The sequence below is a fragment of the Eptatretus burgeri genome, chromosome 8, assembly GCF_056783735.1.
Source record: "Eptatretus burgeri isolate ZD-2024b chromosome 8, Ebu_testis_v1, whole genome shotgun sequence".
Lineage (NCBI taxonomy): Eukaryota > Metazoa > Chordata > Myxini > Myxiniformes > Myxinidae > Eptatretus > Eptatretus burgeri.
Window position 1 is genome coordinate 49,336,424 of NC_140968.1, and position 13,784 is coordinate 49,350,207.

General features: G+C 42.3%; 1 protein-coding gene across 2 annotated transcripts in view; it reads left to right on the top strand.

Annotated features, from left to right (window-relative positions):
* Positions 1-13,784, top strand: part of LOC147021705 (oxysterol-binding protein-related protein 6-like) — a 214,582-nt gene that overhangs the window by 102,490 nt on the left and 98,308 nt on the right. For both annotated transcript variants that reach the window (XM_085891970.1, XM_085891969.1), the window contains one exon: positions 553-646. In XM_085891970.1, coding sequence (XP_085748096.1) covers positions 553-646 — 94 coding nt within the window. The remainder of the gene's footprint in view (positions 1-552; positions 647-13,784) is intronic.

The following is a 13,784-nucleotide window of genomic DNA, read 5'->3' on the forward strand; positions in this document are numbered from 1 at the left end:
AGGTGCCAAAGCCATTGCAGACTTGAAGGCTTTATACAGCCAAACTCCAGGGATTCTCACAAATTCCAGATGAAAACTTTCCATCGCAGTATTAGTTCTTACCTCTGCCATCGAAGGTGGACAGAGGTTAGGTTTTCACCCCTGTTTGTCTGTCTATCCATCAGTCTGCCTGCTCACAGACAAGCAATCTCAAAAGGTTATTGATGGATTCAGACGAAATTTGGTGGACAGGTTGGGGAGGTGACAAGGGCAAATTGATTAAAGTTTGGTGAGAATCTAGTTCCGGATCTGGATCTCAGAATTATTTAAATGATTCTTCACGATTGAGAGCTCGGGCACAAATCAATATATGGCATGATATCTCAAAAGTTTATGGACGGGTTTTGACAAAACTTGGTGGACGAGTGGGGTAGGTGACAAGAACAAGCCGATTCGATTTTGGTTCAGGTCTGAATGCAGATCCAGCCGATCAGTGGGATACAAAATGTAAACTAATGAGCCTGGTGGAGGTATGAGAGCACCATTCTAGTTTTGTCTGTGATTTGCTTGCAGGCTTCTGATGGTGATTCCAGCAACAGTGACATTGCAGACAGTGTCTCAGAGGAAACTACGAGTCATCGCAGCTTCTCTACCCAACAAAGTGTCAGTGAGTGATCGCTTGACTTTTACTATTCCCCAGTGGAAAGTTATTGGATTCGCGAGATATCCCTTATTGTCGGGTTTTGTGTGTGTGTGTGTGTGTGTGTGTGTGTGTGTGTGTGTGTGTGTGTGTGTGTGTGTGTGTGTGTGTGTGTGTGTGTGTGTGCGTGCGTGCGTGCGTGCGTGCGTGCGTGCGTGCGTGCGTGCGTGCGTGCGTGCGTGCGTGCGTGCGTGCGTGCGTGCGTGCGTGCGTGCGCGCGCAACGCGAGGCTCCACGGCACAAACCCGCAAACCGATTTCGATGAAACTTGGCGAACAGGTGCCATATTAGCTGGGAATGTGCGTGTTTGAGTTTCGTTGCTAAGCAACCACCCGTTGCTATGCAGTGGCTGAAAAACTGCACGTTCACTCTTTTCAATACTTGTCCTACAGTTTTGAATGTGGAGAAATGAGACTTCGGAATTAAACACTTCGAGATATTTAGAAAATTTTACTCAAGCCGATTTTTGATTTAGGATTTTTTTTCAAATGGTAGTCCTTCAAAAATAGCGTGTCTATTTACCTCATTTAATGTGTGTATACAGTGTTTGTAAGGAACTACACCGTTGTTCCACCTTTGATCTCTCCTCGATCCAAACGTTATTGACCAAAGTGAAAAGGATCCAAAATAAATGGAATCACTGGCATTTCTGTCTTTGGATTTCTAATAATATGGTATAAATCAAGTTATGTGGAATTTGAAAAACATTTTTTAAAAATAAATTATACACCCCCCGTTATGTTATCATCCGCTACATTGCCAGGTTCATCAAAAACAACCGACCAGGAAGTCTTCTCACGCTACCCACGGTCTGGTTCGTATTTCTCTGAACATCTGTTTTTCTGTTTATGGTTATTTTGCTCTTTCTCTCTCTCTTTCTCTCTCTCTTTCTCTCTCTCTTTCTCTCTTTCTCTCTTTCTCTCTTTCTCTTTCTCTCTTTCTCTCTTTCTCTCTTTCTCTCTTTCTCTCTTTCTCTTTCTCTCTTTCTCTCTTTCTCTCTTTCTCTCTCTCTTTCTCTCTTTCTCTCTTTCTCTCTTTCTCTCTTTCTCTCTTTCTCTCTTTCTTTCTCTCTTTCTCTCTTTCTCTCTTTCTCTCTTTCTCTCTCTCTCTCTCTCTCTCTCTCTCTCTCTCTCTCTCTCTCTCTCTCTCTCCCCCTCTCTCTCTCTCTCTCTCTCTCTCTCTCTCTCTCTCTCTCTTCTCTCTTCTCTCTTCCTCTCTTCCTCTCTTCCTCTCTTCCTCTCTTCCTCTCTTCCTCTCTTCCTCTCTTCCTCTCTTCCTCTCTTCCTCTCTTCCTCTCTTCCTCTCTTCCTCTCTTCCTCTCTTCCTCTCTTCCTCTCTTCCTCTCTTCCTCTCTTCCTCTCTTCCTCTCTTCCTCTCTTCCTCTCTTCCTCTCTTCCTCTCTTCCTCTCTTCCTCTCTTCCTCTCTTCCTCTCTTCCTCTCTTCCTCTCTTCCTCTCTTCCTCTCTTCCTCTCTTCCTCTCTTCCTCTCTTCCTCTCTTCCTCTCTTCCTCTCTTCCTCTCTTCCTCTCTTCCTCTCTTCCTCTCTTCCTCTCTTCCTCTCTTCCTCTCTTCCTCTCTTCCTCTCTTCCTCTCTTCCTCTCTTCCTCTCTTCCTCTCTTCCTCTCTTCCTCTCTTCCTCTCTTCCTCTCTTCCTCTCTTCCTCTCTTCCTCTCTTCCTCTCTCTCTCTTCACGTTACGTTTCGTGTTGTTCTGACGTCCACTCTATTTGCAGTCATCTGAGGTAATGTCAAAAAAAATATTTATTTAACGTTAACAAAAAAAAAGTAACGTTTATTTTTTCCTTAATTCGTCCCTAATTTTACTCGAGCCGATTTTTGATTTAGGTTTTATTTTTCAAATGGTAGTCCTTCAAAAATAGGGTGTCTATTTATCGTCATTTTTATGAGAGTGCCAGTTGGCAAAATATGCAATAGGAAAAATCTTGCCAGGCAGAGGAACAATTGTATGTGAACCAATACGTCTTGGCAATGAATCTTCGTCGGTGGATCGGGCACAATGAAAAGCATCGTATCCAGCGCTTCGATCCTAGCGGATCCCTCGTCGCCTACCGGCTTGTTTTTCTTTCTCCTGCCAATTAACCACTTTTTTCATTGAAATAGTTCAAATTAATTTTAATCGAAAGAGAGGTTCACTAATTGTGGAACCAACATGTAAAACAAAGAGATGAGCAAGCAAATTAAAATGAAAACTAACAGCAACAGAAAGTGGCTTGCATGAACAGCTTTTTTTTTTAACTTGTGTTGCAAAAAATGATTAAATGAGGCTGTAAAGTATGCATGTATTTAAAGAGAGATTCAAAAGTTGAAATAAGATGGCATATAAACTCACAGAACAAAGACGCAACATGTGTGGTAGAGAAAATTTGTATTCAGAAAAGCCTGGTCGATCTAGTTGGTGAAAGTTAATAGATTTGATCTCCACTCCTCTCTTTTCCTCTCCCTCATGAAAAATTATCTCATGATGACTGGCTTCTTTGCACCTGAACCTGGGCAAGCAGATCCAGAGTGGCACTCATGACCTGGAAAATGGTTAGGACATATCCTCACAGTGCCGACAGTTGTAGAACAAGAAGTAGCAGTTATCACTCAAGCGTTTTTTTTTTTTGATAATGAAGGCATTTTTTACAATGAAACCTTGTTTTTTATGCATCTTCTGACCAAGCTTGAGGTGAAGTCCCGAGTATCTCTCCCTGGTTACTGCCTCGTCCTGGCGGTGGAGTTGCTCTCTTCATCAAAGACTCTATTCCTCACTCACCATGCCCTGCCCTCTCTCCCCCACACCCCCAGGAATGCCGCTGTCTATGGCTTCCCCTCCACTCACAACCTCATGGTTATCTGTGTGTTGTACCATCCACCAAACAGTGATGACTCTATTTACATCTCACTCTCCAAAAACATGGACCAACTTCTATCCTCCAATCCCAACTCTCTATTCCTTATGTGGTGACTTCAATTGTCATCATGCCATTTGGCTGGTTGTGGGTACCTCTCTCACCGACCATGGCACTTCAGCAAAAGATTTATGTGACTCATTGGGACTGATAAAATCGTTCAACTTCCGGAGCCAGATCTCAATCAACGGTACTCAATCTCTTCTGGATCTGATTTTGACCAACTTCCCTGAAAATATCTGTTGTTCTTCCTCCGCTCCAATCGGTTCATCTGGCCACATGCTTGTTGAAGTAGACAAATCTGGCTGTAATTAGAGAACCTGCTCAGTGCTGTCTAATCTGGAATTTCACTCAGGCCGACTGACAGGGACTTCAAGCAGCTGTCAAACTTCAAGACTGGTCTCCCATCTCTACTTCCTCCGACATCAATTAGTCCTGGGAATTCTTTCAAAGAAACTTGCTCTCTCTCATGCACAGATTTATCAAAATCTCATCTTCAGTTGTCCTACCCTTCCTCCTGCCCATGGTACTCTGAAACTTGTGGCGAGGCAGTTGTCCTGAAACAACTTGCCTTCACCTCATGGAAGGCCAATGCAACTGAAGGCAATCACAGTTCCTTCCACAAAGCTCGGAATAAGTATGTGTCTACCCTGAGGACAGCCAGAAAACAACAAATTTCCAATCTCAAGTCTGAACTCTCAAACCTGTTTCCCTCCTTACAAATCCTGCTGCTGTCTAGTTAAGTCTGTTTCTGGTGTATGTTCCCTCTTCATCCCATCCCTTACCTCAAAAGGCCACACAGCTGACACTGCATGTGACAAGGCTGAATGCCTAAACTCTGTGTTTGCTTCGAAATCTTGTATCCCAAACCCATCACTTTATATACCCAACTTACCCAGTCACACCCAGCTGTTCCTGGACTCTGTCCTTTTCTCCTGACAAGGTGGAGAGCTTGCTGTCAAAACTGCAACCTGTCCAGACGGCATCAGCCCACATATCCTGAAAATCTCTCTCTCTTTCTCTCTTTCTCTCTTTCTCTCTTTCTCTCTTTCTCTCTTTCTCTCTTTCTCTCTTTCTCTCTTTCTCTCTTTCTCTCTTTCTCTCTTTCTCTCTTTCTCTCTTTCTCTCTTTCTCTCTTTCTCTCTTTCTCACATTTGCTCAAGGTCATCTACCATCTGCTTGGAAATCAGAAAACATCACTGCTCTGCATCGAAAAGGTGCAAAAACAGATCCCTGCAACTTCAGACCAATCAGCTTCTCCAAATCATCAGCAAAGTTATAGAATCCATCATCGATTGACATTAAATCCTTCTTCTTCTCCAGTGGCTTGATTTCCGATCATCAATTTGGATTCAGACCAGGTTACTCTACCCTAGAAATGCTGCTTCTGCTCTCTCAACAATGGATAGAGATCCTCAATGTCAGACATGAAATCAGAGCCATCTCCCAAGACATATCGCGTGCTTTTGATAGGGTCTGGCACCCTGCCCTGCTCACCAAACTCTCTTCCTCTGGTATCGAAGGACATCTCCACTCATGGCTCAGACTTCCTCTCCTGTCGCAGCCAAAGTGTGGCCCTTAATAGAGTTCTCTCATCCCCTCTTCCTGTCCAGGCTGGAGTTGCTCAGGGCAGTGTGCTGGGCCTTGGTGTTCCTTTTCTGGTTTTCATCAATGATCTCTCTGACTCTGGAAAATCCTCTATCTCTTTGCTGATGACTGCACCCTCTGCTGTACCATCATTCATCACTCAGATCGGCAAGGAGCAGCTTCTTCACTCTGCAGATCTGGAGAAAATCACAAGCTGGTCCAACACATAGAACATGTCTTTCAACCCTGATAAATCTCACACTGTCACTATATCTCTCGAAAAGGACCATCTGGAACCCCCCCCCCTTCTACTTTCTCAACAATCCTCTTGAAGTCCTTTCATTCAAGATTCAGGGTTTCACTATCTGCCACGATCTTTCCTGGGAAAGCCACATTTCCAACCTGGTCTCCCGACTGGGAATCTTCCATCATGCAAAGTCCTTCCTTTGCACACCTGAGCTCCTGACCACATACAAAGCTTTTGTCCACAGCCTGATGGAGTACTGCTCTCCCCTCTGGGCTGGTGCTCCCGCCTCTCACCTTTCTCGGCTTCACTCTGTAAAAACAAAGGCATTGAGGATTATTAGTATCTCCCGTGATGTGGCTGAGTCTTTGGGTCACTCACTCTCTCACTGCAGGCAGGTCATTGGTCTTCCTGTCTTCTACCGTCTCCTCTCTGGCCTTGCCCCACCCTGCTCCGTTAGAGCTTTGCCCCCACCCCCATATTTCCGCAGAGCGCTCAAGGTCCGCCAGCAACCCCCTTCTGGTGAAACTACCAAAATCAAGAACCACTGCTCACCTTCACTCTTTCATTCCTCTGTTTTCCCCACCTTTGGAACAAACTCCCACACTCTCTTCAATCCCACTCTTCCCTCCAATCCCACTCTTCCCTCCAGGTCTTCAAAACAGTTGTTCACCATCTCTTGTCTTCCCCCATCCAAAACCACGATCTTTTCTACCCCCATTAATCCACCCCAAACCCACCTCCTTCAAATTCCCTGCTTTCCTTCCTAAAAGTCCCTGTCATGTAAGGACCTGAAATTGCTTGGAAAGTTCATCTTATTTATCCTGTGTATCCCGCCCCATCCCTCTCCCTTCCACAGATCTCCTAATGTCTCTGTTCCCCATTGAAGAAAATACGAACTCTCATACGGGCCTTGACACTGCATACAAAAAAAAAAATTAGCAAACCAACGGTAATCCCAAAAATTCTGCTTTACCTCATTTACCCTCAAGATACCAATGACGAATGGGAACCGTAATTATCCTTTGCCTTCGGTCTTCAGACACACATGAAAGAAGACAAAGGGAGCCATAAAACAGCAGAGTTCCAAGGCCAAACCCGGTATATTGTTTGTGAGGATAATGACCAGTTCTGATACAATTGTTCCACCCGATGGAGTGGGCATGATACCAGCAGGATAGGGTGTGGCTTTCCTCCTCTCTGGGCTCTTTCACCTATGCAGCCTCCAGCTCGGTGCTCTTCTGGGGTTCTGGCTTTTGATTCTGGTCCACCCATGCCTTCATAGATCACTCCACCGATGTCACAGCTGACAATTTATGCCCCTCCCCTCACCTTTGTCATTGGTCCAAGTTCCAACCAATGAGTGGGGCTTTTACCTTTCTCACCTTGAGTCAAGACTGTTCCTCTGCATCCGGGCCTGTCCAAGTGACGACCATGGCTCCATTTGCCATCTAAACTTGGGGGAATGTCCGAGTGCAGTGCAAAAAGCACACATTTAAGGCCCTGTCACACCTTGACGATTTAGCCAGCGTATCATACGCCTGACATATGCAAAATTTGGCTAAAACGCTGGCACACGTCGAATATGTTATGGGTAAGTTTGAAAACGTTAAGAGCACACTGGCATATGCCGTAGTACGCTGGCATACGTCGTAGTACGTCGAGGTGTTGGACAAATTTTCCATGCTTTAAATTTTTCGACGTATGCCAGCGTATGACTCACACATTCCGCATAATGCTGGCCATAAGTTGTAGGCACGTTACGCGATTGTTAACACACGTCGACAGACGTTACCTGTACGTTACTCGTAAGTCGAAACGCGTCAATGTTATGGTTAGCCTCAGTGTTCCAGACTCCCTGGTTTGTTTTTTGTTTTTTGTTTTTTTTTTCTTCGGTATGACGGTGATGTCAACACTTAGATTTCTAGTGCGGTTAAAATATAATATAATTAATAGGCTTCCGCTCAACGATTTAAATCATAACCGCATTAGAAATCGAAGTGTCAACATCACCGTCATACCGAAGAAGAAGAAGAAGAAGAAGAAGAAAAAATCGGAGTCTGGAACACTGACGTTAACCATTACATTGACGTGTTTTGACTTAGGATTAACATACAAGTAAGGTAAGTAAGGTGTCGATGTGTGTCAACGATCGCGTAGCATGCCTACAACTTATGCCAGCATATGTGGAATGTGTGTCATACGTCGAGAAATTTTCAACATGCTGAAAATTTCTTGACGTACTCTGCGTATGACGACGTATGCCAGCGTACTACGACGTATGCCAGCGTGCTATTAACGAATACAAAACTTTCCCATAACGTATTTGACGTGTGCTGGCTTGGTTCGGCAATTTTTTTCATACGTCGGCATACGCTGGCTAAAACGTCAAGGTGTGACATCGGCTTCACACTTCGATGTCTAATGCGGTTATGATTTGAATCGTCAAGCCGCAGCCTATGAATAGCCTACGCCACGTGATTGTCGGCGATACGCTGCCACGCGCTATGCATAAGATAGACTGTCGTTGGGCATAGGTTGTGAACGCCGACAACACGCTCAGCATTCGTTGATATAAGTTATCTCTATGTGATTAAAACGTTCTGTGTACGTTACGAATACGTTATGCATATGTCCAACATGTTATTATACGCCCAAAAATTAAAAAAAAAACATCAATACTTCAGCATACGCCAGCGTTTTACATACATTTTGAGACCTTGCCATACACTGGCTAAAACGTCAAGGTGTGACAGGGCCTTTAGACATAAAATGGAGGAATAAAACATCAAAAAGGGGCTCGAAGGAATAAGGAATTTTTGACACAATTAGAAATTCCTGCTCCAACTACTGCTGGGAAGGCAATGGCAAACCACCAAGTATAGCCCTTGCTCAGGAAGTTGTCAGTGGCACCGATGTTCTGTGAAGACGATGGTACATGAGAGAGAGAGAGAGAAAGAGAGAGATGGTGGCTTTATTCAGATTACAGAAGGAAGGGCTGCATTTAGTCTGCTTCAAAGCATAAGGAAACTTCATTGCAAAGCCGATTTATAGTTATATTTTGTGTTTATTTCAATTGGGATGTGTGTACTTTTGGCTGTTGCCCACCTTCCTTGATGTTATCTCGAATGCCGGGAACCTTTCCCGCTGATTACCATACGGCATTGGTTTTAACGATCGTGGCTTTGAATATCGCGGCATTTTCCAGGAATGTAATCCCCATGATTTTTTTACTTATGAAATCTAAAGATTTCTTCAGTATATTGATGACTTCCGTCGTGTGTGTGTGTGTGTGTGTGTGTGTGTGTGTGTGTGTGTGTGTGTGTGTGTGTGTGTGTGTGTGTGTGTGTGTGTGTGTGTGTGTGTGTGTGTGTGTGTGTGTGTGTGTGTGTGTGTGTGTGTCGGCACGATAACTCGAAAACGGAAGAAGACACCAATGTCAAATTACACCACGTGATTCAGGATGGTGATGGCTAGCGCTGATTAGATTTTGGTCAAAATCGTTCAAAGGTCAAGGTCACAGTGAGGTCAAACATTTGATCTTTGATGGTTTGGTATAGAATCATCATAGAAACTTCTGGTTTGCGTCGCCACCTTCTCAAGAGACAGCTTTTATTAGACAAGGTCAGAGGTCAAGTTGACGATTTCGTAAGTACCAGTCTATGACTGCTTGTTTATTACTTACGAAATCTGAAGTTTTCGGAAGTATATTGATGACTTCCGTCCTCTGTTTGTGTGTTTGTGTGTTTGTTTGTGTGTGTGTTTGTATGTTTGTTTGTGGGCACGATAACTCGAGAACGGAAGAAGCTACCAATGTCAAATTACACCACGTGATTCAGGAGCGTGATAGCTAGTGCTGATTAGATTTTGGTCAAAATCGGTCAAAAGTCAAGGTCACAGTGAGGTCAAGCATTCGATTTTTCATGGTTTGGTACAGAATCATCGTAGAAACTTCTGGTTTGCCTCGCTACCTTCTCGAGAGACAGCTTTTATTAGACAAGGTGAGAGGTCAAGTTGACTATTTCCTAAGTACGAGTCAATGACTGCTTGTTTGTTTGTGTGTGTGTGTGTGTGTGTTTGTTTGTAGGCACGATAACTCGAGAACAGAAGAAGCTACCAATGTCAAATTGCACCACGTGATTCAGGAGGGTGATGGCTGGCGCTGATTAGATTTTGGTCAAAATCGATCAAAGGTCAAGGTCACAGTGAGGTCAAATATACGATTTTAGATGGTTTGGTACATATAACTCGAACGGAAGAAGATACCAATGTCAAATTACACCACGTGGTTCAGGAGGGTGATGGCTAGCGATGTTTAGATTTTCGTCAAAATCGGTCAAAGGCCAAGGTCACAGTGAAGTCAAGCATCCAAAACATGATAAGTCGAGAACGGAAGAAGCTCCCAATGTCAAATTACACCACGTGATTCAGGATGGTGATGGCTCACACTGATTAGATTTTGGTCAAAATCGGTCAAAGGTCAAGGTCACAGTGCGGTCAAACACTCGATTTTTGATGGTTTGGTACAGAATCATCATAGAAACTTCTGGTTTGCGTCGCTACCTTCTCGAGAGACAGCTGTTATTAGACAAGGTCAGAGGTCAAGTTGACTATTTCGTAAGTACTAGTCTATGACTGCTTGTTACGAAATCTAAAGATTTCGTAAGTAAATTGATCACTTCCGTTTGATACTAACGAAATCTAAAGATTTCGTAACTATATTGATGACTTCCGTTTCTGTTTGTTACTGATGAAATCGAAAGATTTCGTAACTATATTGATGCCTTCCGTTTCTGTTTGTTTGTTAGTTTGTTTGTTTGTTTGTAGGCACGATAACTCGAGAACGGAAGAAGCTACCAATGTCAAATTACACCACGTGATTCAGGAGGGTGATGGCTAGTGCTGATTAGATTTTGGTCAAAGGTCAAGGTCACAGTGAGGTCAAACATAATTCCGTGAATTCACGTGGAGAAATGGAGTATTTTTGTTTCGCTCGACATTACGAGTTTATTTTAAGTTCGATTTTAATTTTATCTTCGGTTTTTGCGATGGCTTAGGACGCTTAAAACTCGGTTGTAGAAATTCTGGTAAAAATCTGATGTTTTGGAGACGTTTTAAGATTGTATAAAAAATATTTCACTCACGGGTCGTCCCATGATGCAGTGCGCTCGAGCAGACGCGTCGTTGAGTTACGTTAAGGTTTTGCGTGGAGAAATGGAGTATTTTTGCTTCGCTCGACATTACGAGTTCGTTTTAACTTCGATTTTAATTTTGTCTTCAGTTTTTGCGATCGCTGAGGACGCTTAAAACTCGGTTGTCGAAATTCTGGAACAGCGATGAATAACTGATATATATATATAATAAATAATAAGTCTTTTATCAGATTCTTCTGAAAAGTAATACACCTATTATCTGGCATATCCTGCCGGTACTGAATCACTTTTTTAAAAATAAAAACAAAAAAATGGAATTTTTATAAGAAATCTAGTTTTTGTCTGGACTCATTATCTGCAAACCACAGTGTAAAATCGTAGACCACAATGAATTCAGAATTCAAGCTCCCCTTGGGCTTCTGACTGATTCATGCTTTTATTAGACAAGGTCAGAGGTCTAGTTGACGATTTCGTAAGTACCAGTCTATGACTGCTTGTTACTTACGAAATGTAAAGATTTCGTAAGTATATTGATGACTTCCGTCATCTGTTTGTGTGTTTGTTTGTTTGTGTGTGTGTGTTTGTTTGTTGGCACGATAACTCGAACGGAAGAAGCTACCAATGTCAAATTACACCACGTGATTCAGGAGCGTGATGGCTTGCGCTGATTCGATCTTGGTCAAAATCGGTCAAAAGTCAAGGTCACAGTGAGGTCAAACATCCAAAAAAAAGTTATAACTCGAGAACGGAAGAAGCTACCAATGTCAAATTACACCACGTGATTCAGGAGGGTGATGGCTCGTGTTGATTAGATTTTGGTCAAAATCTGTCAAAGGTCAAGGTCACAGTGAGGTCAAACATTCGATTTTTGAAGGTTTGATAGAGAATCATCGTAGAAACTTCTGGTTTACGTCGCTACCTTCTCTGGGGACAGCTTTTATTAGACAAGGTCAGAAGTCAAGTTGACAATTTCGTAAGTACCAGTCGATGACTGCTTGTTTGTTTGTTTGTCTGTGAACACGATATCTCAAAAAGTTGTGGACGGATCTGGATGAAATTTTGTGGACAGATTCGGTGTGTGAAAGGATGAAATGATTAAATTTTCCTGAAGAGCCGGATCCGACTTCGAGAATTTTTTCAATGATTCTTCACCATTGAGAGATTGTGCCAAAAACGAGATATAGCACAATATCTCAAAAAGTTGTGGACGAATTCAAAGGAAACTTGGTGGACATGTTGGGTGTGCGCCAAGGAAAAATTGATTCAATTTTGGGAGAGATTCGAATCCGGATCCAGATCTGATAATTTAGGCTTCAAGCCAAATGGCTGAAGCCCTATTGAATTCGTTAGTATTATTATTAAAGGCGTTTTTATGTTCTACTGACTGATTTTGTGGTGGATCTGGAGGGAAAACTGTTGGATGCAATTCAACGAAACTTAACACCAAAATAACTCTCCACCTGAAGTTTATACTATGAAACATTTGATGACGTGGGTCACATGGTATGGTGGCCATATTGAATTTTCTCCACAACCTAAAAACATCTTCTTCTCCAGAACGGATAACACGACAACCTCAAACTTTTGCACACATTTGCATTGTTCCATGGGAATGTTAAGTTGTTAATTTGGTCGAAATCGTTACATAATTCATGTGATTTAAAATGATGCCGATTCGCCTCATTAAATATGCAAAATATGCAAATGAGAGTTGAAAAAATTTAATGACAAATTTAGATAGCACATAAACAGGGGACTCCCAATATATTTATACTATGTCTGTATTTGACCCCAGTGAGCCCCCAGCGCCCCCAAAGTTGAAAATCACCCATTTTTGAAATGTCATAAAATGAAAACAACACTTGGATGAAATTCAATGAAACTTAAACACGTAATAACTCTCCACCTGAAGTTTATACTATGAAACATTTGATGACGTAGGTCACGTGGTATGGCAGCCATATTGGATTTTCTCTAAAACCTAAAAACATCTTCTCCAGAACGCATAACCCAACAGCCTCAAGCTTTTGCACACATTTGCGATGTTCCATGTGAATATAAAGTTGTTAATTTGGTCAAAATCGTCACTAAATTTATATGATTAAAATTATGCCGATTCGCCTCATTAAATATGCAAAATAAGCAAATGAGAGTTGAAAAAATCAAATGACGGATTTAGATAGGCCTTAAAGAGGGGACTCCAAATATGTTTACATTATGTCTGTATTTTACCCTAGTGAGGCCCCAGAGCCCCCCAAAGTTTAAAATCACCCATTTTTGAAATGTCGTTAAATGAAAACAATCATTGGATGAAATTCAATGAAACTTATCCATTTAATAACTCTCCACCTGAAGTTTATACTTTGAAAATTTTGATGACGTAGGTCACGTGGTATGGCGGCCATATTGGATTTTCTCCAAAACCTAAAAACATCTTCTCCAGAAAGGATAACCCGACAGCCTCAATCTTTTGCACACATTTCCGACGTTCTATGGGAATGTTAAGTTGTTAATTTCGTCAAACTCATTACATAATTTATATGATTAAAATGATGCCGATTCGCCTCATTAAATATGCCAAATATGCAAATGAGAGTTGAAAAATTTTAATCACAAATTTCGATAGTTCATAAACAGGGGACTCCAAATATGTGTATACTATGTCTGTATTTGACCCCAGTGAGGCCCCAGAGCCCCCCAAAGTTTAAAATCACTCATTTTCGACTTGTAAAATGAAACCGAAAAAAGATAGAGCTATAGTGACTGCACATTCTGGAAGATCGTTTAACGTCCTGCAAGTTCGCCATTTACATTAATATGCAAATGTGTAGTTATTGGACTTTTTTCGGGACTTGAAACTTTGTCCAGCCTCAATTTGTCCAATGTGAAGTTTCTTTCTTTATCATGTATTGCTGTCGACTTTACAATCCTTCATTGATATAACATGAGGGAGACCGTAGCGAGACCCCATTGCAGACTCAGTGCAAATTAAAGTCCTTTGGCGTCGGATGCATGGGTTGATGCCCGGGATTACTGGTTTACCAGTTTTAATTTCTTAAGTGATTCTTCACCATTGAGAGATGGGGCTAAACTAATATAGAGCACGATATCTCAAAAAGTTGTGGACGGATTCGGATGAAACTTGGTGGACAGGTTAGGTATGTGGCAAGGATGAATTGATTCAATTTTGGTGAAGATCCGAATCCGGAT